Below are 22,962 nucleotides of genomic sequence, written 5' to 3'. Positions count from 1 at the left end.
CTTCTGTGCCCCCACTTTATGCCCTGCAGGGCATACTCTTGGCCTTTGGAGACTGACTACCTTGGCCAGCTCTGAATGAGCAGCAGTAGTAAGGGGTCTCAAGATGAGTAGCAGTAGTAAGGGGTCCAGCGGATGCTGAGCTCCCACAGTGTCCCCCCCCACTCCGTCCCCGCCCCGACTGACCCCGCCCCACGGCCGCGGTCTATTTTGGGCGCACCCGAGGCGGCGCGGGATCGCTGACAGTCACGGATCCTGTGACACCTCCCAGCAGCAGGCACTTGTTGCTCTCGGGACCTGTTGTCAACCCCTTAGCTATCTTTTCCTTTTAGCCCCCTGCTGGCTCTTAGAGTCTGCTCTTTCAGTGTGACACCTGGGACCCCGATCTCTCAGACATAGCTGTCCTTGTTTGGAGAAACTGATGAAAAACTGGTAGTCTTAAAAGGAAAAAAATAATAATAATAAACACCGTGCAGAAGGGAGCACTCCTCGCTGTGAGAAAGAGCCTAAAGCGCTGCAGAGGTGGCGCCTCTCAGGCCCGGGACCGTGGTCCGGGGCACCGAAGGCATGATGGACTCCGCGACAGCTAATGGGGACGACAGGGACCCGGAGATCGAGCTCTTCGTAAAGGTAGGTCGGCATTCGCGGGCCTCCTCCTGGGCTGGAGGTGGCTAGATCTCAAGTATCAGGACGCAGATCCCTCTGGGACTTGAGACCCTCCCTAGGGAGCGCAGTCCAGCGCCCTCATGGTCCTGTGGGTGACCTTTCCACTAGAACGGAGTGAGCATCGACCTGGTAGGTGGCTGTCTTCTTGAAGAGTTCAGCAGCAGACATTGTAGGACAGGTCGCTGCCCCGCATCCTGAGCTCCAAGAGAAGCAGGAATCCTGTGATCCAAGGGAAGGGATGTTGGCTAGGTAGAAGTTTGTCTCCAGATACAGGGCCAGGGCAATCTGGCTGGACTTTTTTTCAATGGCAGGGGTAGGGAAGGAGGGAAAAAAAGCATTTCCTAGTACCCTCCTCTTCTTTTATCCAGAAGCACTAAAATAAAAGCGAAGTCCACAATGCTATTTTATTGCTTTGTAACTTGTAGAGGAGAAAGAAAGAAAAAAGAAAGAAAAAAACTGAACACCCAGTTCCCTGCTGTTATTACCGCTGTCATTATGACTCTGCAGGGCAGTCTCAGGTAACCAGGGGACCTGCCAGTCAACCGGACTTGAGCTTCAAAGCAGCAGCTTCTCGAAGAACCAAACTAAGCCCCCCTGCTTCTTGGGAGCTCCGTGGGCAGCAGCAGGCACCAGACAGCAGCTGTAGTTTTTATTTTTATTTTTATTTTTGCAAGTTGCGGGAGGAGGGAGGCCCGCCCCGCAGGTGTAGGCAGAAACATTTGATCAGCCCTCCTTGCCGGGACACTGCAGAAGCAGAAACGGGAAACCCGAGGCAGCCTCTAGGCTGGGCTGCAGAGTCGCCAGGACTTTGGGGGAGGGGAGAGCTCTACTGCCTGATTACCTAGCGCTGTCACAAAGGGGAAGAAAATCTTCAAGAGCAGTTTTCCAAGAACAGAGTGCGGAGCCTAGCTCTGAGAACACCCTGCTGCTCTAAAGGGCATGCACATCACTTGGAAGCAGAAAAGTGTTAATTTGCTTAAATCACCTGTTTCCAAACCAATTGAATAGACTTCAGCAGAAAGGTTTAGGTTTGTGTAAAGCTGAGTAACAATCTTTGACACCTCTCAAACACGCGTGCACGTGCGCGCATGCACACACACACACACACACGCACACACTAATACACACACACACACTTCAATATAAATATTGAATTTTTAATATATAATCTGTTGTAACTTATTTCATGTCTACAAAGCGATGTTGATACTCTCCAAACAGCAGTTTTCCCGCACTGGCAGACTTAGGAAAGGAACCTCCCAGGCTGGGCAGGATGGGGCCATGGGGGCCCCAGGCCCATAGCAGGGAGGGTGAATGGCCACAGGGTTCACAAAACCTTGCAGCTTTCCTTAAGAGAGCCAGTCTTTGACTTACTCAGATTCCCCGGGAGTAGAAACTTCAAGTGTCAGGTTCCCTGAGAGATATTTCAAACACAAATTGCTTCTCTGGAGCCAAAGGAGCCCTTTGCCCCTCACTGAGCACGGAGACCAATTCTACCTGTATCTTTGGAATTTCATGTTGGCAGCATTTGGAGATTTTGTCTACTTAAATAAATAAAAAAAAAAAAAAACAAAAAAAAAACCAAAAAAACACTTACTCCCCAGCTCCGGTGGCCCCCAAAGAATTCTAGAATGTCTGTGCGGTCACCTACCTGATTTCTTAAGGAAAGGCAGGTAGTAAGAGCCAGCAGGCCTTTGTGACTCTGAGACCAGATTGATGACAGAGACATGTTTTATACCCATCCTCAAGTTTTTGAGCTTCTGGTGGCTGTTATGATCACAAGGTATACATAAAAGCTGGGTCAGCTGGGCGGTGGACAATGCCTTTAATCCCAGCACCCCGTAGGCAGAGGCCAGTCTCAAGGGCTACACTGAGAAACACTGTCTAGAATAACAAAAACGAATACCTGTGTGTAAAGCGAGGATGCTTCTCTGAGCCTCCAACGGTGCCATTTTAGGGAAGCAGGATTCTGCCCGGCTTGCAGAAATCAGACTGTTGTTCCCAAATCTAGTGTCTACATTCTGGATTCTCCCTGGAAGAAAATCTCTTGGCATCTGGAATTGGGTAGCAGAGGTGCTTTCTGAAGGGGAGGGTTGTTTGGTCCCCATAAAGAAACCTGGAGCCATGCTGTGGGTCATTTTCAGCAGCGGGTTAAAGACTACCCCTCCTCAATTCAGCACAACACTGGGTCCCCCCTAAACTACTGTCCTGTAAGTTTCAAAGACTGTGCTCCCCTGCTGTGCTGTCCTCATCTGAGTTTACTGCAGTGATACTAACTGTCACAGCTGTGAGACAGGACAGCACTGTAGGTCATGTGAAGTATGGGGAGGGGGGCTTATCTCACTGGAGCGCCCCAGCTTTATTCATGAAGACCATTTCACTCCTATATAAGATGAAGAAAACAGTTCATTAGGACCCACAGGATCTCCCAATACTTGAAGTCACAGCCCTAGATGAACTGAGGTCTACTCCCTTCCAGTAACTCAGGGAAACAAAAGGGATTAGAGTCCTGATGTCACTGAGCAAGCCTGTGCTCAAAGAGGGTGTGGGAAATGCCCTGAAGTAGATGGGGAACACCATTCAGATTCCAGCCTCCACTCTGGCACCTCATGTGCTAAATATCTCATCCTTCCCCAAAAGCTAAGATACCAGTCCATTTTCTCTTCATTTACTGGCATATCATGGAGCCCAGGCTAGCCTTGAACTCCCCAAATGACCTTGATCTCCTAATCTTTCCTAATCCAAAATGCTAATAATGTGTCACCATGTTCAATACACCGAAGGTCAAATCAAGGATTTCATGCTTGCTAGGCGAGCACTCCACCAGCTGAGTCCCATCATAAGCCTTTTGTCTGTTTTGTTTTGTTTTTTTTTTTTTTTTTTTTTTTTAAGTTAGGCTCTCAGATGTTACACAAAACCTGTACCCAACTCATCTCACTGCTTCTGTGAGCTCGATGACTCTGAATGAATCACTCAGCTTCCCTAATCTCCTTTAGCCAAAACATGTTTGGAAGCAACAACAACACTTGGATTCATCGTCCAAGCCAGGACACTTGGAGAGCGAAGGGAACCATTTCTGGTGCTCATCTTGAAAGAACAGATGTGAAGGGGTTGTGTGGATGTTCGGTGCTCTGGTTAGGCAGATGGAGTCACCACCAACTTGCTGTGCAAGTTCAGCTGGGACATACGGGTAAACGTGCTGTGCATTGAAGACGCCTACAGATGTCTTATCTTCCATCTTCCTGTTAGTGGTGTTTGGCACACAGAGGCTCGGTTGGGTCTGTGTGTCCCTGATTTCCCTTGGAGAGCGGAGGCTTGGCTCCCTCCTCTCTTGCAGGGATATTTTCAGAATGGGTGAGATCATCTGTAGCTTGGACTTTGATCATAAAAGGGAGGGCACCAGGTTAGAGGAGGAAGTGGCTGCGGTTTGGTGAGGGAAAGAATAGAGCGAGAAGAGAGTGAAAGTAAAACAGAAAACAATTTGAGGGAGGGAACACTCACAGGATGTTCTGAGCAGGCTAGATCAGAATCTCCCTCCACTCTGAGCCCCACCCTACATCCCAGATCCAGAAGGGTACCAAAGAGAAGACATCATGGTGAACTTGTCCCCTAACAGTCATTTCTTGGGGCTGGAAGCATGGATTTTCAAATTGGAGGCTGGCATGAGCAAGTCACTTAGGACATGCCCCAGTGACATCAGTCCCCTTGGGCAGAGCCCAGAGCAGTCTTTTCATCAGCACCCTGAGGTGAGTCCAGTGTCCAGGCCTTCCAAACAGCCAGGGGGTGCAGAGCAGGCAGCTTCTGCTATGGATGAGATGGTGTGTGCTAAAATCCTGACTGTCTAGTAAACTTAGGGTGTAGTGGTCAGGACCGTGGATAGAAAGCTCAACTAAATTAGCACTCGCTGATGGGCTGGTTAGGAAATCTCTCCACAGAACTCTAGAACAGTCCATGTGTGGACATGACTAGTCACACAGTTATCCCCAGCATGTGCGTGTTCTGAGAGAATAAAGCAATCCTTGTGATTGTCCCGTGGAAGCGACTAGTTGTTCTCTTCCCCAGGCGCCCTGAAAGCTCTGACAGAGAAGCAGGGCACCAGGCAAGTCAGGAGTGTGCTCTTCTGGTTTCCAGAACAGGCAGGATGAAACCTCCTGCTGTTCCTGAATAACCATCAGCTGCTGTGTTGCTCTGATGCCTGGTCCCTTTGGGCAGTTCACATGAGTGTGAGCTGTTTCATGAGGTGTGTTGTGTGTGTGTGTGTGTGTGTGTGTGTGTGTGTGTGTGTGTGTGTGTGTACCTATAGGTATATGTTTGTGTGGAAATGTGCATGCATGTATGTTGGTGAATATGTGTATGTATGTACATGCATGTGAAAGTCAGAGGTGACTTATTTGACCATTTTCTACTTTATCCTTTGAGAAAGGGTCTTTCAGTGAGCCTGGAGATCACCCAGTCAACTCCAGGAATCTGCTTGCCCCTGTCCCCACCAGCATGGGGTTTCAGATAAGCACCATATCAGGCTTTTACCTGGATGCCTGGGGCTCTCAATTCACGCCCTCAAGTTTACATGGTGCAGGCATTTACCAACTGAACCGTCTCCTCAGCCTCCTTTCAGCTTTTACTCCTCCCTTCACCTCACTCGCTATTGGTTTCTCCTTCTTCATAGGCCAGGGTTATGGTCTCTTATTTCTTCTCTCAAGGAAGCTTCTCTGATGATGACTGAATAAGGCACTGGTCTATGAGTATTGTATAATATCATTAGCAATAAGGCACTGGTCTATGAGTATTGTAGAATATCATTAGCAATCATTTCATTGATTTTTCTTTTTAAAAGATGGGTTGTGTTTGGTTTTACCCCAGGTCTCAGGGCTATCTAGTCTCTGATTCTTGGTTACCCAAGCAGTGTCAGGTAAGGGTTCCTTTTTTTTTTGTAGAGTAGGCCACAGTTAAATCAGACATTGGTTGGCTTCTCCCACAAGTTCTATGCCACCATTGCCCTAGCATATTTTGCAGGCAGGAAAGACTGTAGGTCAAAAGTTCTGTGACTTGAATTGGTGTCCGTGTTTCTCTTCTGGCAGCCTGTAGACTACATTCCTGCACATAGGGGAAGAACAAAGGAGTGAAGGTTCCATGTAGGCACCAGCTCAGCCTCTCTATGTTCAGTGAGATGTAGTCTTTAGTGATGGGGTACTGCTGTCAGTTTTCAGGTTGCTAAGCAACCCTGTATCTTAGCATCTGCCTGAGCTGTTTGGAGATTTCTGTGGGAACTATTTGGCCAACAAGTCAACTGAATGTAACCCAGGCCATCCGCTGGAAGTCTTGCCTGGCTACAAGAGATGGCCAGCTGAGACTCCAGTCTTCATTACTAAGAGCCCTCATTAGAGCCCCCTTCATAAATTCCAGGAAGTTTCCACTTCACTAGGTTTCCACAGCAGCCTTCAAATACCCCCAGTACCATCTGTCTCTCCCTTCTTCACATCTCTCCCCACAACCTGCTTGTACCTGATTCTGTCCCCACCAACCCCAGTCCACCTGTAAAATCTCTACCATTTCGCCTTCCCAGGAAGATCTATGCATCTCCCTAGAGACCTCCTTGTTACCTAACCTCTTATGTGTTGTGGCTTGGTTGTCATTTACTTAACAGCTAATACCTATTTCAAGTGAATAGGTGTTGTGTTTGTCTTTCTGGGTTACCTCACTTGTGTTGCTTATTTTTTTCAAGTTCTATCTATTTTTATAGTGTCATTTAAAAAATCTGAGCAATACTCTGCCATGTAAATTTACCACCATATTTTTTTATCCATTCTTCCATTGAAGGGCAAGGTATTTTAAGTTTCTGTTTTAAGTTTCGGTTACTAATAAAGCCACAGTGAACATGGTTGAGCAAGTATCTTTACTGTAGGATGAAATGTCCTTTGAGTATATACCCAAGAATGGTATAGCTGTGTCTGAAGGTAGATTAATTCACCATTTTTTTTTTTTTTTTTTTTTTTTTTTTTTTTTTTTTTTTTAGAAATCACCATATTGATTTCCGCAGTGGCTGTACAAGTTTGCACTCCCATCAGCAATGAAGTAGTGTTTCCCTTGGGCTTCACTCTCTCTAGCATGAGCTGACTCTGATGTTACTGATCTTAGACATTCTGACAACTAAGTGTTTCTCAGGCATTTGAGATTCCACCATTGAGAATATTTGGTTTAGATTTAAAAATCCATTTTAAAAATTAGATTATTCAGTTTTTTGATGTCTAGTTTTTTTTTGTAATTCTTTATTTCATTTGGATATTAGTCCTCTTTCATATGTGGAGTTGGTGAAAATCGCTTCTTATTCAGTAGGCTGCCACTTTGCCTTAGAAACTTTTTAGTTTCACAAGGTCATAATTGTTGATCTTAGTACCTGTGCTGTTAGTGTGCTGTTCAGAAAGTTGTCTCCCGTGCCAATGTGTTTAAAGGGTATTCTCCACGTTTTCTCCTATCAAGTCCACTTAGACCAGCACTATTTGTTGAAAATTCTCTTTTTCCAGTGTGTATTTCGTTATAATAGAAAAATCACAGGTCCATATGTATTAGGATTTATGCCCTCGTCTTCAATTCAATTCCATTGTTCAACAAGCCGGTTTTTTTTTTTTTTTTTTTTTTTTTTTTTTTTTTTTTTTGCCAATGCCATGATTTTTTTTAAATCAATATAGCTCTGTAGTACACATGGAAATCAGCGGTGTTGATACTTCCAGACGTTCTTTTATTGTACAGTATTGTATTAGCCATCTTGGGTTTTTTGTTTTTCCACATAAAGTTTTGTATTGTTCTTTCTAGGTCTGTAAAAAATTATGTTGGACTTTTGATGGGGTTAAATTGAATCTGTAGATTGCCTTGGGTAGGACAGCCATTTTGACTATGTTAATTTTTCCTACTTATGAATATGGTAGATATTTGCATCTTCTGATATCTCCTTTGATTTCTTTCTTTAAAGACTTGGCATTTTTATCACCCCATATTTCACTTGCTTAGTTAGTGTTACCCCAAGATATGTTACACTAGTTAAGACTATTGTAAAAGGTGTTGTTTTCCTGATTTCTTTCTTAGTATGTGTGTCATTTATATATAGGAGAGCTACTGCTTTTTTAAAGGTTAATCTTGTATCCAGCCACTTTGCTGAAGGTGTTTATCAGTGGTAGGAATTCTCTGGTAGAATTTTGAAGACCACTATGTATACTATCACATTATCTAAAAATAGTGATACTTAGACTATTCCCTTTCCAATCTGTATCCCCTTTCTCTGTCTTGTTGCTCTAGCTAGAACTTCTAGTACTATATTGAATATAGTAGAAGCCTTATATTGTTTCTAATTTTAGTGGAATTGCTTTGAGTTTCTCTCCATTTAAGTTGATGTCAGTTATAAGTTTGCTGTAAATTACCTTTATTATGTTTAGGTATGTCCCTTGTTTTCCTAATTTCTCCAGGATTTTTATCATGAAGGGGTGGGGATTCTGTTAAGAAAATTTCTTGTGTATTTTATAAGATGATTGAGTGAGGTTTTATTCCTTTTAGTTTATTTATATGGTGGATTATATTACTGGTTTCCATATGTTAAAACATCCCTGCATCTCTGATATGAAGTCCACTTGGTCATGATGAATGATTGTTTTCATTATGTTCTTGGATTTGATTGTTTCCAAGTATTTTATTCAGTATTCATGCTTCTTTGTTTATGAAGAAAATTGGTCTGTTATTCTCTTTGTTAAGTCTTCATGTGGTTTCAGTATCAGAGTAATTGTGGCTTCATAAAATGAATTTGGTAATGTTCCTTTTTTTCTGTTGTGAAATAATTTGAGGACTTTTGGCATTAACTCTTCTTTGAAAGTCTGGTGAAGTTCTGTGTTAAACCTTCTGACTCTGAGATAGTTGTTGTTGGAAGACTTTTAATGACAGCTTTATTATACTAAGGGTTATACATTTATTTGAATTACTTATTTGATCTTTATTTAACTTTGATTAATAATGTCTATTGAGAAAATCATTCATTTCCTTTAGATTTTTCACTTTGATGGAGTACAGGTATTTTAAAGTATTTCTTTATGATTTCCTCAGTGTCTGCTGTTATATCTCCCTCTCTGTTTCTGATTTTATTACTTTAGATACACTCTCTATGTCCTTTAGCTAATTTGAACAAGAGCTTGTCTCTCTTGTTGCTTTACTAACAGAACCAACTCTGTTTCATGGACTTTTCATATTGTTCTCTTTGTTTTTAGTTTTCACTTTATTTATTTCAACTCTGAAGTTTAATTTTTTTTTTTTTTTTTTTTTTCTTGATGCATTCTCCTCTTGGGTGTGTTTACTTCTTTTTATTCTAGAGCTTTCAGGTATGTGGTGAAGTTGCTCATATGAGATCTCACCAGTCTTTTTATGTAGGTACTTAGTGCTATGAACTTTCCTCTTAGCACCACTTTTATTGTGTCTTGTGTTTGGTTATGTTATTTATGCCTTCATTTTCATTGAATTCTAGAAAGTCTTTAATTTCTTTCTTTCGTTCTTCCTTCCTTCCTTCCTTTCATCCTTTCTTTCTTTATTCTTAATCTATCTTTCCTTAACTAAGAAGTTGTTCAGTTTCCACAAGATTTTAAACTTTGTATTTTTTTCTGTTGTTGTTGATATCCAACTTTAATCTGTAGACGTCTGATAGGGATAGGATGCATAGTGTTATTTCAGTATTTTTGTATCTGTTGCGATTTGGCTTGTGTATGTGTATGTGCTCAATTTTGGAGAAATTTTTATGAGGTGTTGAGATGAAAGATTATATGTGTGCGTGTGTGTGTGTGTGTGTGTGTGTGTGTGTGTGTGTGTGTGAGAGAGAGAGAGAGAGAGAGAGAGAGAGAGAGAGAGAGATTCCATAAATATGTTTGGTCTACTTTGTTTATAATGTTTGCTAGCTCGAGTATTTCTCTATTTAGGTTTAGTTTTGGGATACCTCTCCATTGGTAAGAGTTTGATATTAAGGTCTCCTACTCCCAGTGTGTAAGAATCAATATGTAATTTAAACTGTAGCAATATTTCTTTTACAAACTTTGTGCCTTTATCTTTGAGACACAGATATTAAGAATTAAAATGTCATTTGGGTTCATTTCTCTTTTGCTAAATATATAGTGTCCTTCCTCATCTTTTTTGACTAGTTATGGTTTGAAGTCTGTTATATATTAAAATAACTACTAGGTTGTTTCTTTTTTTCAACCCTTGATCCTGAGGTAATGTCTATCCTTGATGTTGAGGCATGTTTCCTATTTATGGCAGAATAGATCCTGTTTCCATGTTCACTCTGTCAGTCTCTGTCTTTTTATTTCAGAATTGAGTTCATTGATGTTGAGAGATGTCAAGGATCAATGGCTATTAATTCCTCTTATTTTATTGGTGGTGGTGTTGGTGGCAGTGTGTTTGTGTGTATATATGTGTGCTTCTTTTCTTTTGGTTTGCTGATTTTATTTATTTACTGTGTTTTCATGGATTTAGTTAACCTCCTAAGGTTGGAATTTTCTTTCTAGCTCTTTCTGTAGGGTTGAATTTGTAGGGAGATATTGTTTAAATTTGATTTTTTTCACAGAATAACTTATTTTTTATTTATGAATGAATGACAATTTTGCTAGGTTAGTAATATGACTTGGCATCTGTGGTCTCTTAGGTTCTGGAGCACATCTGTCCAGGTTCTTCTGACTTTTAGAATCTCCACTGAGAAGCTGTGTGTAATTCTAATAGGTCTGCCTTTGTATGTATGCTACTTGTACTTTTTCCTTGTAGCTTTTAATATCCTTGTTCAATGTGTTTGTTGTTTTGATTATTATATGGAAAGGGAACTTTCTTTTCTGGTTCAAACTATTTTGTGATCTATATGTATTTTAAATCTCATAAAGCATCTTCTTCTTTAGGTTAAGGACATTTTCTTGTATAATTTTGTTGAATATATTTTCCTGTCCTTTGAGTTGGCCTCCTCCTCCTCTTTCTCCCCCTTTCCTCCTCTTTCTCCCCCTTCTTCTTCTCTTTCTCCTTCTCCACCATCTCCTCTATTCCTATTATTCTTAGGTTTGGTCTTTTCATGGTGTCCCAGATTTCTTGAATGCTTTGTCTCGTGAATTTTTAGATTTAATACTTTATTTGACTGATGTATCTATTTCTTCTATCATATTTTTAATTCTTTAGATTTTCTTTTTCATCTCTTATATTCTGTTGATGAAGCTTTTTTTCTGTAGTTCCTGTTCAAATTTCTAAACTTTTTATTTCCTGAATTTCCTGGGTTTGTGTTTCTTTTATTGCTTCTATTTTCATTTTTAAGTCTTGAACAGTTTTATGGGTTTCCTTCAACTGTTTGTTTGTATTTTCTTGGCTTTTTTAAAGGGATTTGTTCATATCCCCTATGTGTTTGTGTCTTCCTGGCTTTCTTTATGGCATTTATTCATTTCCTCTTTAATCGTCATATAGTTAGTTTTAAGGTCTTTTCCTTGTATTTCAGCTGTGTTGGAATATTCATGGCCTGATGTTATAAGGTAGCAGGGTAGCAGGGTTCTAGTGGAGACGTATTGCCCTGGTTGTTATTTTTGTGTATTTTGCACTGGAATATAGGCATCTAGGTTTGGGTTGATTATAGGTCTAGGTACTTATTTCTGGGTTTGTCTTTGTTGGGTAAGTGCTTTATCCCTTGGCTTCTATTTTCTCTCTGAATTTTCAGAAACTGTGATGTCTGTATGTTGTCTTTTTTTATTTATTTTTTTTTTTTACTTGCCTGCTCTGCTGGTGTCTTTACAGGGAATACATTCTGGTGTATTCTGGGATCCACAGGTGATGTGAGAAAAGGTAAATGGGACTGCATCTGATAATCTATTGCAGCACTAGGGGTGAAACTTCAGGATTTGCTCTATTGGAATATTGAAAGAAGGAGAAGAAAGTCTTTGGGCAACCTAGCTGGTTTTTCTGGTGGGTGTCAGGATTTACTCTCCATATTCCAATACTTAACATCTGTGTGCACCATCAGGGTTTTCTTTCCAGGTAGCCAAAGCTGGAATTATGCCCTTCTCAGATGCTATGGCAGAGTGTAGGGTGACCATTGGTCCTCAGAGACAGGAATTCTGCAGCAGTGGCATCAGATCCTGCCTCCCTACCAACCTGCATTCTGTCCTTGGGTATCTACTTGGCTCAGTCCAGCTAGGTCAGAGCCAATAAAGTTAGACTAAAAGCTTTTTATTCTTGCTTCTCTTTGAAAGGTCAGGTGTTAAACCTATAGTCATAGAAAAGTGTGGCAGGTGTCAGGCTATGGTTTTCTAGCTACATGGGTTATATAACAAGTTGATAGACACCCTAGACCATAGTTTTCTTCCCTTCCTTCCTTCCTTCCTTCCTTCCTTCCTTCCTTCCTTCCTTCCTTCTTTCCCCCCTTTTAATCAGTGTGGTGCTAATAACAGCAATGCACATTTTATGGGTTTGTTCTTCTGTGTATAAATTTGGGTGAATAACTAGGGCTTCCTATGCAAACTCTGTGGAAGGACAAACATCAAAGACAAAGCTTTTGCGGTTCCTTCCCTTGGATGGTACAAGAAGTCATAGCTGACTCCTACTCACCACCTTGTCTCATTGATGGAGCTGTGACACAGACCAAGCATCTGGGCCCTCAGGGTAGCCATTCCTAGATCCCGGTCCTCTGACTGGACTGACAGTTCACCAACTAGAGGCCATTGTCTAAAGGGTGTGAGTTGGTGTCACTACAGTAGGTATCATTGATTCTCAGAGTTGATTCTTCCTGGAAGTTACTCCTTCACTCAACAGAGTTTCCACATGGCTGCTTCCAATAAGGATGGGATTTTAGGCTCTGCTCCATTTCTTGTTTGCTGTCCCTGGGCCTTGGGAAGAGTCTCCCAGCCTCACTTGAGAATTGTCTGTAACTTTGACTCTTTGGAGTGAGAAAGAAGACCTTGGAGTCTAGGCACTTGGTTTCTGGAGCTCTCCTGGTTTACTCTTCAGATTTTCCTACCCCACTTCCAAGCTCCTTATAGATAAGTGTAGAGGCTCTTGGAGAAAACAGACATGAGCTTTCCAAAGGTGTGGGTATGTAAAAGGTCTCTCACCATCCAGGAATTCAGAAGAAGCCTGTTCTGCATATTGAAGAATTCAATGTCTCTGCCAGACTCTAGGGAAGTTAGAAAGGTATATTTTTCCTTAAAAGAGGATTTGAGTTTCAAGACGTGAAGTTATTTAAGAAAGAATAAGATTTTTCTATATGATCTTTATTGAGAGAGAGAGAGAGAGAGTTCTACAAGCACCCTCTAGCACTGCTGACAGAGGAAGAGGCTGGATTTACTTACCTCTGTAGTCCTGGAGGCATAGACACTCCTGTAGATTTTCCCTATATGATCTTCAGTCCTTTTCCCTATAAACGTAGATTTAGGGAGATTGAGAAGATGCCGAGGCAACTATATCTATCTTTGCAAAGTTATCTACCCTGAGGTCATTTTGTAGTTCAACAAGGATAAAGAACCCCTGGCTCAAGCTTGGCCTAAAATGACAAAATAAGCCCATGGGAGATCAAAAGAGCAACATGAAAGCCAACCCCTGCTGAAGCCTGCATTTCATGGGATGGAGGAGACAAGGGCAAACATGCTCATTAATAGGAATCCCATTTTGGCCTCAGCTAAAAGAGGAAAGAGAGGAAACCTTTGGCTATCCTCCACCCCACCCCCCATTTGCTCTTCTTCTCTTGTAATTTCTCTTAGCAGTATGAAAGTGACAAGCAATTTTAAAAGCCAGAAAAGTGGGAGATATTAGTTAGATGTAGAGTTTGAGAAGTTAGGCCATCGAGGCATTTTAGATGATGAATTAAACAGTTGGCAAAGAAGTTTGTGAAGCACCACCCTGTGCCAGACTCTGAAAGCAGAAGGGAATTAAGGGAGAGGTTCAAAACAAAGGTGATCACAGCAGCCTGGGAGGAACATGCAGTAAGGGAGCTACAATGCAAACACATCATAGGATGTGACAGGATGTAAGTTGAGGGGTGCAGAAGGAAGGATGGGGTGGCCCCATCAGGGGCCCTGAAAGTAATCTGAGAGCAGCTGAGACCAGCATTGATGAATGTTGAGGCATGATCACAATTCAGGTCTCTCAGGTGGCTGGGATAGGCAAGCCAGGTGAAGCAGTTCAGCATCCAGGGTTGTACCAGGCTGTCTGCCAGGAATGGGACCTGCAAGATGATGGCTGCTATTGGAGATAAGCCATAAAAAACAAGATGAGGGGATCATGTTTGACAGTGCTCCCTTGTAGGCAATGGAAGTCACTTGAAGTGTGTGCCCATGGTCCATGGTTAGAAAGGCTTATCCACCATGTCATGTGATGCATTAGGATGGTAACAAAGTCATGGTCAGAAGATCTGGATTCTGGTTCTGCTCTACTGCATTGCTCATCTATCCAATGGGATCAGCACCCATAAAGCTGTATCTTTGTATCTCTTTGTACTAATGTCTAAAAGTCCTCTAGTGTGTCCTGCTCTGATCAGACAGTCCCAGTCAGAGATTTTGGAGTATGTGCTGTGTGGATAAAAGGGAGAAAAGGCTGCTGTTTTGTTGTAAGTAAGGGCTCTAACACAGATTATGGACTACAGAGCTTATAAACAAGAGAACTGTATTGGTTAGAACTGGGGTTTGGAAGTCCAAGGTAAAGGCACTGGCAGATTAGATGCCTAGTGAGGGCCCTTTCTGGTTAATAATCAATAGCTTTGGGTTGTGTCCTCAACTGATGGGATGGGCCATCCCTAGTAGCTCTCTCCTGACTTAGCTTTTCCCCCAAATTCTTATCTCCTAATGCTATCACCTTCAAGACAAAGTTTCAACATTTGAATTTGAGGGGAACCAGGTCATCACCTTGCAAGTCACAAGGCATCTCTGGCAGTTGAGACATTCTGAGAGAGCCATGCTTAAGTATCTGGTTTGCCAGCACTTGATGCATCTGAAAAGGCACCAGCACAGGGAGGTTCCTGTAGCGTCGCTGCTGTGGCCACCTACGTTTGGTGTAGTTGGTTTCCCTGAACTCTATGGACCTTACAGTAATGTTTTCCACTTCTACCCATAATTAGTCAGCAATGAGGGAGAATGAACCAATAGTTCAACTATAGAAATAACACAAAGGGTGGAGAAGGGAAAATCTGTGTTGAGCAGTGCCTGGCAGAGAGCCCATTACCTGGAACAAGAGGGTGGAAAGCCCTTGTCCAGTTACTGTCTCTTAAGAAGCCAATTTGGGAGGTTGCCATGGAGATATATTGTTTGTGTTACATCCTCTCTCCCAGGTGTACAGCAGTGCTTCCTAACACTGTCAGTGAGTAAAGGCCCTGAGAACACCACAGGCAAAAACGAAGGAGCAGTCTGCAGACATGCTAGTCAGAACAGAAAAGTCCAGAGCCACATTGTCTTTGGGATTTGCCCCAGTAACTAAAGGAGGCATCAGTCTGTTGCTGGTTGTCTCAAAGGCATCCATCAGAGATTTTTTCCTGTAGGAAGAATGCTCTGGGAGAGAACAGTCATGTGGGGAGTCTCGGGACTCTTCCTTGTGTCATACTTTATGCTTTTATTGTTATTTTACATGTGCTTATTTTGAGACCAGCTAACCCAGGTTGGTGTCAAACTTTCCATAAGCTAAGGATGACCTTAAACTCTGGATCTTCCTGCCTTTATTTGCTGAGTGCTGCAATTATACACATATAGGACTATGCCTGGTTATGGGGTGCTGGGTATCAAGAGGTGAGAGGCTGTGCATGTTAGGCAAGTATACCGGCAACTGAGTCACACCTCCAAGGATCTGATTGACCTGGCAGGATTTGCATGAGGCTGAGAAAAGCTAAAGGGTTTGCTGGCAACTCACAGAAACTGTATCTTTGGAACACCCCATGTGACTCACAGGCAGTTCTTACACCACAGACCTGCTTCCAGGGTTGATAAAGAAATGACATCAGCATCTCCACCCCTGTCACAGTCCTAGAAACTTCTAGCACTCTTTCCTCTCACAAGAATGATGCTAGAAAAAAAACCCGTGGCCCAGCCCTTGGAGGCCCCTTCTACCTTGGGTCCCTATAGAGGACAATATGAAGTTCATATAGGCCTGCACTTCTGAGAAGCATTATATGTCTACCAAGAAAAACTCCAACACAGATGAGACACCTTTCTTTCCAAAGTGGAGGACAAATGGCTTTTAGGTGAAAAGCACTTTGGGTCAGAAAACGTGTGTATAGAATAAAGTAGATGCGGAGAAAGAGGGGCTGAGCAGAGTCCTCTACTTAATGAAAGGCTCAGGATGTATGGAAGGCCTGGCTCACTTGAGGTAGAAATGAGATGGGACAAAGATTGCTGCTGTCCTTCCTCTGTGCTTGCTACAGCTTCTCGTCACTTGGGTTTAAGCAAGTAGAACATTAATTCTTTAAAATGGTGACCTCAGCACCTCATTTGGGTAGATTCTTTTCTCATGTTGCCTATTTCCTTCAAAGGAGTATACATACCATCATTCCATTATTGCATATATATTACATGTGTGTTCATTTCATATAGACTCATGCTATGTAGGATCCACATGTACATTTTATTTGAGTATTCTCGTTTGATTTCTGTTGCTGTGATAAAAATGCACTGGCCAAAAGCTACTCCGGAGGAAAGGGGCTTTGTTTCAGCTTCCAATTCTGGGTTACAGCACATCACTCTGGGGAGATCAAGGCAGGAACTCCAAACAGCTAGTCATATCACATCCACACTCATAAGTATATATGCCTCCTCATTTACTTGTACCCAGCTCAGTCTCTCTGCACTTACAAAATTTCAGACCCTCTACCTAGGGAATGGTGTTTCCCATAGTGGGCTGAGTCATCCCACATCAATTAACTTAATTGACACAGTCTTCTATAGGCTAACCCATTGTAGACATTCATTAAGACTCACTTCCCAGGAAATGCTAGTTTGTGTCCAGATAACAATTCTAGAGTATATACTGTTCTCTTGAAATTTGAGGGCCTAAGACTTGATAGCCTACATCTTCATAGTATTTGGAACACATCCTTTGCACAATAACCGGTATTGCTATCATACCTTTGCATGTGTATCTCTGCATCTCACATATTTCACAAATATTTGAGCAATGAGGCAAGACAATGGTGATCAGGAAACCTCTTTTAGTGAGGAGGGGTTTTGTTTCCTGCCATGTTGTTGGTTGGAGCTAGTAGCGTGTGTGTTTTTATCTCTAAATTAAAGAAATTGAATGAATTGCTGTCTGATAACTTAATAGCTCTGATAACTTAATCCTTATATTCTCCAGTGTACTGGATATCAACAAGGGCCTGGTGAGAGATTCCAAAAGGATTTACAAGATATTTGCTGAAGGGGTTGAGCTCTTATGGCACAAGTCAGAGTCAGCAAGTGTTCCTTTATATGAGGGCCAAGGTAAATATTTCAGGCTTTATAGGATACCACTGTCTCCATCACAGGCATAAGGTACCCAGTTCTGTCACTTCAGCATAGGAGAGCCACAGACAACATGCAAATTAGCAGGCACACCTGTATTCTAATAATACTTTATTATCATGTCACTATGACCTAACCTCTAACTTGGTTACCCAACTGGAATCCTGTAGAATATACACAACTGAATTTGCATTGAGCATGATGTGGTGGCTGGAGCTGTGGGCATGCTCTTTGCTGTCAAACTGCAAGACAATTAATGCTTTCAGTGGAGGTGTCTAGACACACCTGTCACTTTTTCATAGAAACCTCAAAACCGACTAGGCAAACTCAAAGTCAATAATGCAATGGATTATTCAGAATTCCTTAGAAATGTTTTTGTGTGAATCCAGGTTGTCAATACCCCTCCCTCATTTTTCATGTGGTGTGATTGACATGAGGTATGAGACTTTGTTGCCAGGACAATAAGGATTCTGAGGTAGTAGTCTGAATATAGTTGATTGTGAGTGGTCCACTCATTCTGGGATCCTACCACGACTAACACCTCCCTTCCCTACATTTGTCCTGACATCATTTTTGTCAGATAATCCCTTTAGCCACATGTTGCTGACCTATGCTGTGTGTCTGGTTAGCACATATGTGCTAGGACATAGCCACCCAGCAAAGAGAAGATGTAACATGCTCACCCACAGATACTACAGTGTAAAACTCTCACCCTGAGACCATCACAGAATCCTGGATGAAACAAGCAAGCCACCCAAACAGCCAAGCCCATCTGTAGAACCTCAGACAACTGTTCAAGAAGCCAAATTTCTTGAGAAAGGACAAAGTTGTCCTAGGAGGTCACATTTTTTTTAATGGTAAACAGTTGGGGTGCTTTCTACTCTTGACTTCCATGTATCCTTGACTAAGACACTTGACCCCTCTGGGGAATTTTTCAATTATGAAATAGATGGAACCACATTCCTCACCCTGCAACACCCTGGCCTCCATTCAAATCATATAAATTTGAAGAATCCACTTAAAGTCATTGGAGTTTGTTTCTCTACACTGATTAAAGTTTCTACAAGCCACTGTACATGGATATATGACAGTATACACAACATTTCTTCATAGTCAAGTATTTTTTCTAGTAGTGTGATATGGTTTGACAGAAAATGTTTTTCTTGGGTCAACATATTATAATAAAATGCAGTTTTACCCATTACTTATGTGCCTGGATTTTGGGAATGTTTTTAACTAGTTTAAACACTGACATTCACAGAAGCCATTTACACACACACACACACCATCACCACCACCAACATCTTAGGCCTAGTGTGTCTCCACGAATCAACTGTCTAAACTCATTTCTTTTCTGTTCTAATTATCTAGAGTTCCACCTAGGGTTTGCAATACGGATCCATGATCATTATTTCTTTAAGGTAAAAGTGTAAATAAACTATTTTTGATGTCTTACATGTTCTATTATTTACAAATTCCTCCTTTGAGTACATGAAAATCTCCCATTAGAATATTTAAAGCCAAAAGTAATTTTATAACTCCAGTAAATTCTCTGGAAGACTTTAACAGACTAGATAAGCAAAGAGCTATGCATTAGTGAATATATGTCAACAGTGGTTAGACAGGGCCTTGCTGTTAGACCCAGCACCTAGGACTTGGCATGTGGTAGGTATCTCGAATTCTTTAGAAAATCAGTTCCCACACATCCAGGACATTAATCTTCCCCTTTGTTTATGTTTTCTCTGTAAAGTAGTAGAACAGACAAACTTATGGGCTTATGTGTTGGTTTTGTCAAGGTTAGAAATAGGCTTAACTAATGTTCTGCTTTCGAAGACCCACAGTCACTCAAAGGATAAAGGGGGAGGCTTCTTGCCTGCATCTTGTGATGGATGCAATTCATGCAGGATTTGAAGTCTTCCACTATCTGATTTCTGTCACAAGCTGAAAGACCTGGAATGGCAGAGCCATTGAAATTTCTGGCCACATCCCCCATAAGCTGGAGCAGAGCTAAATATTTTTGAGGTGCTTGGAGAATTTCTCAACGATGGATCATTTCATTGACAGAAATCTTTCCTATCTTGATGAAGAGAGCTAAAAATGTTAAACATGCATGTGATTGCCTGTGATCCTACATGGATTCTGCTTGTAGATGGGGGGGGGGGGAACATGATAAAAATATAATGAATAAAGTGTCTTTAATTAAAAATTAAAATGTACACACTTCATAGTTAGCAATAACAGTGTAAAAATTAGAATTACTGAAAGTTTCCTCTTTCAAATGGTCAGAAGGTTTCCATTCACATGACCTTGTAAAAATGCCTCCTGAGATTAGGAAAGCAGGCCATGACCACTGGGCAGAAGAACTTGGCTGGCACCTTCTGGCCTTCCAGTTGCTACCATGTGTTTCAAGCTAGGAACAGTGAACAGGGCAGCTCTCTAAAGCAACTGTTAGTAGTAGAGACACCTTCAAGATGCCATTTTCTCCTTCCAACTGGCTTCTTTGTGCCACATACAGATGTGGACAGCTGCATAGAGAGCCTATGTCTTTTCAGAAAGAGACAGGATTACCCTGTAATGAATACAACTTATTCTTGTGAGATTAAAAACTTACTATTTTATATCGAAATTACAAGTATACATCCCAAACACGAATGTGTATATATAGTATATCTATGGTCTTAAATCATATTAGAGAGGTTAGAAGAAAGACTTAAAAAGTTATTTTAAAGATTTGGTGATGGAAAAATGCTGGTGGAGTATTAGAACAGCTATTCTGACGTATTCAGGTTCATGTACTTGGGCACACACACAAAACACATCCAAATGTCTGTAGTTTTTAGCTATGCTAGGTTCACCCGGAAAATTAAATTGGTGTCTTTTCAGGACTGATTTTAGCATTCTTTCTAAACTTGTCTGCACTTGGAACTTCCCATGAAGCTCTTGCTTTCCCTCTCAAGCGCCTATTTACCGTCTGATTCTGCACGTACCTGTGAACTGCTCTTCTCGTTTTAACTCACAGACATCCGTGTCTCACACAATCTTGAGGTACAGTCTGTACTGTTAGAAATGATCACAGCCAATATTTTATCTCTGCAGACATCAACCAAGCACTTCCTTTGTGTGTGCTCTCATAGTAGACCCCATGGTGTTCACAGATGGTGACTCGGGTGACTGGGCTGGGAATCCCAGGAAAGAATGAACCATAGAGAGATGTATACTTTTGTGCTATTGAAGGGTAAGAGTTGGCTTTAACTAAAGGGCAAGTAGGGCTTTCAATGTTTCCTCTGAAATTCATGATATATTACTACTTTCTTGACCATCTTTCTCTGTATTAACTTTTTGCTATGACTTTACCTTACCTTATTTTGAGTTTGAATACGTCAGTTTGAACACTGTAATGTTTCAAAACTTTTCAGTGTCTCATTAAGGAACAGAAAGTACAAAGCACCCCTTTGATGTAATTTGACTAAGAGTGAAACTGGATTTGAATTCTCCACTTTTCTCTTTACCCATGCCGTCTATTGTTTTCTGTGTGCTTGTGTGTGGATCTGTGCCTGACTGAGCTCTGGCATAAGAGTCTGTCCCTGTGTCTGCATGTCCCCAACAAAGGGCTTTGCTCTCTGTTCTACTGACATGCATAGAAAGTATCATGTGGGGGAAGGTCTGGGATATTTTGCCAGGATTGTCACAAGGGATGACGTCACTGACTCCAGCTGATCCCAACTGGTCAGATAACAAACAGTATTACAAATGTTATTGTTGATTAATAAATATCTATATGTTGCTTTCAACATTTATCACATATTTTCATTGTGTAAGATTATTTCCAAGCTGTATTTGCTTTTTCTCCAGAATTTATTATCATGACATATAGACCTGGTTAGGAGTATGGGAGAGTATATAACTTAACATTATAGTTATGCATTTGTTTAAATTGTAAAGACTGATTACCTAGGAAAATTCAAGAGACGTAAATTTGTTAAATTGGCCTTTTAAAGGCAGGTTAAATAAACAGGCCAAGTACACAGTAGAATAGCAATCTTATTTATGCATCAAGCAACCTCAAGTTGTGTTATTAACACTGACTGTGAGGTCTAGAAAATGTTCCTAAGAATATTAAAGATATTTGCAGTGGGGTGCATTTCTACACTTGAATATTCCTTAGTTTCTTTTATTTTATGCATCTAATTATTTTCTCTGTGTGTAAGTCTATGCACTATGTGCATGCAGTATCCTTGGAGGCCAGAAGAGGGCGTTGGTTCCTGAGTCTGGAGTTAACGAAGTCTGTGAGTGGCCATGTGGACTCTCGAGAATTGGACCCAGGTCCTCTGAAAAGAGCCACCATTGCTCTTAACCACAGAGCCGACTTTTGAACCCCAGTTTAAGTACTCTCAAAACCTTTCTGGAAATTGATCACACGAAGTCTATAATGCAAAATTAAAATGTAATCTTTAAAGATATTTTTCCGAAAAGAAACCACAACGTCAATTAATATCTCTACTAATTGCCTGGCAAGTACTGAATCCTTTGTCCCACTATCCTCTTCCGTTTTCTACATACTCAGTCTCTGGTTACTGTGATACAGTATTCTGCCTTCTGGGGTATCCTAACACTTTAGCTGATGGCATGTCAGGTTCGACTCAGAAGCAGTAAGATCAGGATGTCTGGGATAGAGGTGGGTGTGAGCTTTAGTATTTCTTACAAACCGCACTGTGATTCTGAAAGCATTCAAACCAGCCATTCATGTCATAAGCCACTGAGTCTCCAGACATCTGAACATCATAGCCTGCTGGGGAGCAGACCATATCACAAGCGCCTCTGAACTGAGCGAACCCAGAATCTCAAGAACCCCAGAGTGGAAAAGAAAACCTCATCGGCTGCTGCCTTCAAACCAGCTTTGTGTGCCCAAAGCCCTGGTTTCCAGACACTAGTTCCTGACTTGGAAGCAGTTCTTCCTTCTCTTCTTCCTTTTTCTTATTAGAAAATATCTCAGGATTTTGCTTTAAACAAGCCCCTTTTTGATTGGTCCGTTCTCTTTCCAGCGTCTTCTGTTTCCATTGGTGGAAAGCTTGTCTACAATGCTACCTTTCTGAACGAACACCCCACATTTCCCCCCACTTGAATGGTACAGCTACTGTGTAAAAGCTCAGGGAAGGGCTAATTCTCCCAGCGATCATTAGTTGCCTGTAGTTTGTTGGTTAAAATTGGGCCCCTGAGAAATCTCCTCCTTCCACTTTAGCGTGTCCATCGACACTGCCATAGTTCAGGTCCTGTTTATGCAGCCGTTCTAGGAGTGACTGCTTCGCAGCGGACTTCCTGGTATTCTGGCCCTTACAGTCTTTCTGCTTTATTCCTTGAAGAAACACACTTCTCAGCATTTTATCGTGTATGTGTGTGTGTGTGTGTGTGTGTGTGTGTGTGTGTGTGTGTTTGAGTGTTTGCCTGTACCTCTCTCTGTATCTATATGTGTATATATATATATATATATATATATATATATATGTATATATATATATATGATATAGATAGATAGACAGACAGACATAGAAATATAGAGATATGCTGGTGTGTGTGTGTGTGTGTGTGTGTGTGTGTGTGTGTTTGTGTGTGTGTGTGCCAGAGAGTATTTTCTTTGGTCACTCCCCACCTTCTTTTAGAAACAGATTCTCTCAGGAAACCTATAGCTCCCAGAGTCTAGACTGTCCAGCAAGTCGCAGGAATTCTCTCTCCACCTGCTCAGCACTGGTGTTACAGGCTCACATAGGCACACCCTCCCCCTTCAACATCTTATCTTAAGTCAACACAAATTCTTTGAGCATTTTCAATGTCCCTGGCTGTG

At 41.6% G+C, this 22,962-nt stretch overlaps 1 protein-coding gene across 1 annotated transcript in view; it reads left to right on the top strand.

Moving 5' to 3' along the window:
• The first annotated feature begins 260 nt into the window (after positions 1-260).
• CLIC5 (chloride intracellular channel 5) overlaps positions 261-22,962 on the top strand; it is a 94,324-nt gene continuing 71,622 nt past the window's right edge. Inside the window, exon 1 of the mRNA XM_080916641.1 lies at positions 261-627. Coding sequence (XP_080772767.1) covers positions 565-627 — 63 coding nt within the window. The 5' untranslated portion in view covers positions 261-564. The remainder of the gene's footprint in view (positions 628-22,962) is intronic.

Source organism: Micromys minutus (assembly GCF_963924665.1).
Source record: "Micromys minutus genome assembly, chromosome: 5".
Lineage (NCBI taxonomy): Eukaryota > Metazoa > Chordata > Mammalia > Rodentia > Muridae > Micromys > Micromys minutus.
This window is presented reverse-complemented; position numbering and strand designations above follow the sequence as displayed.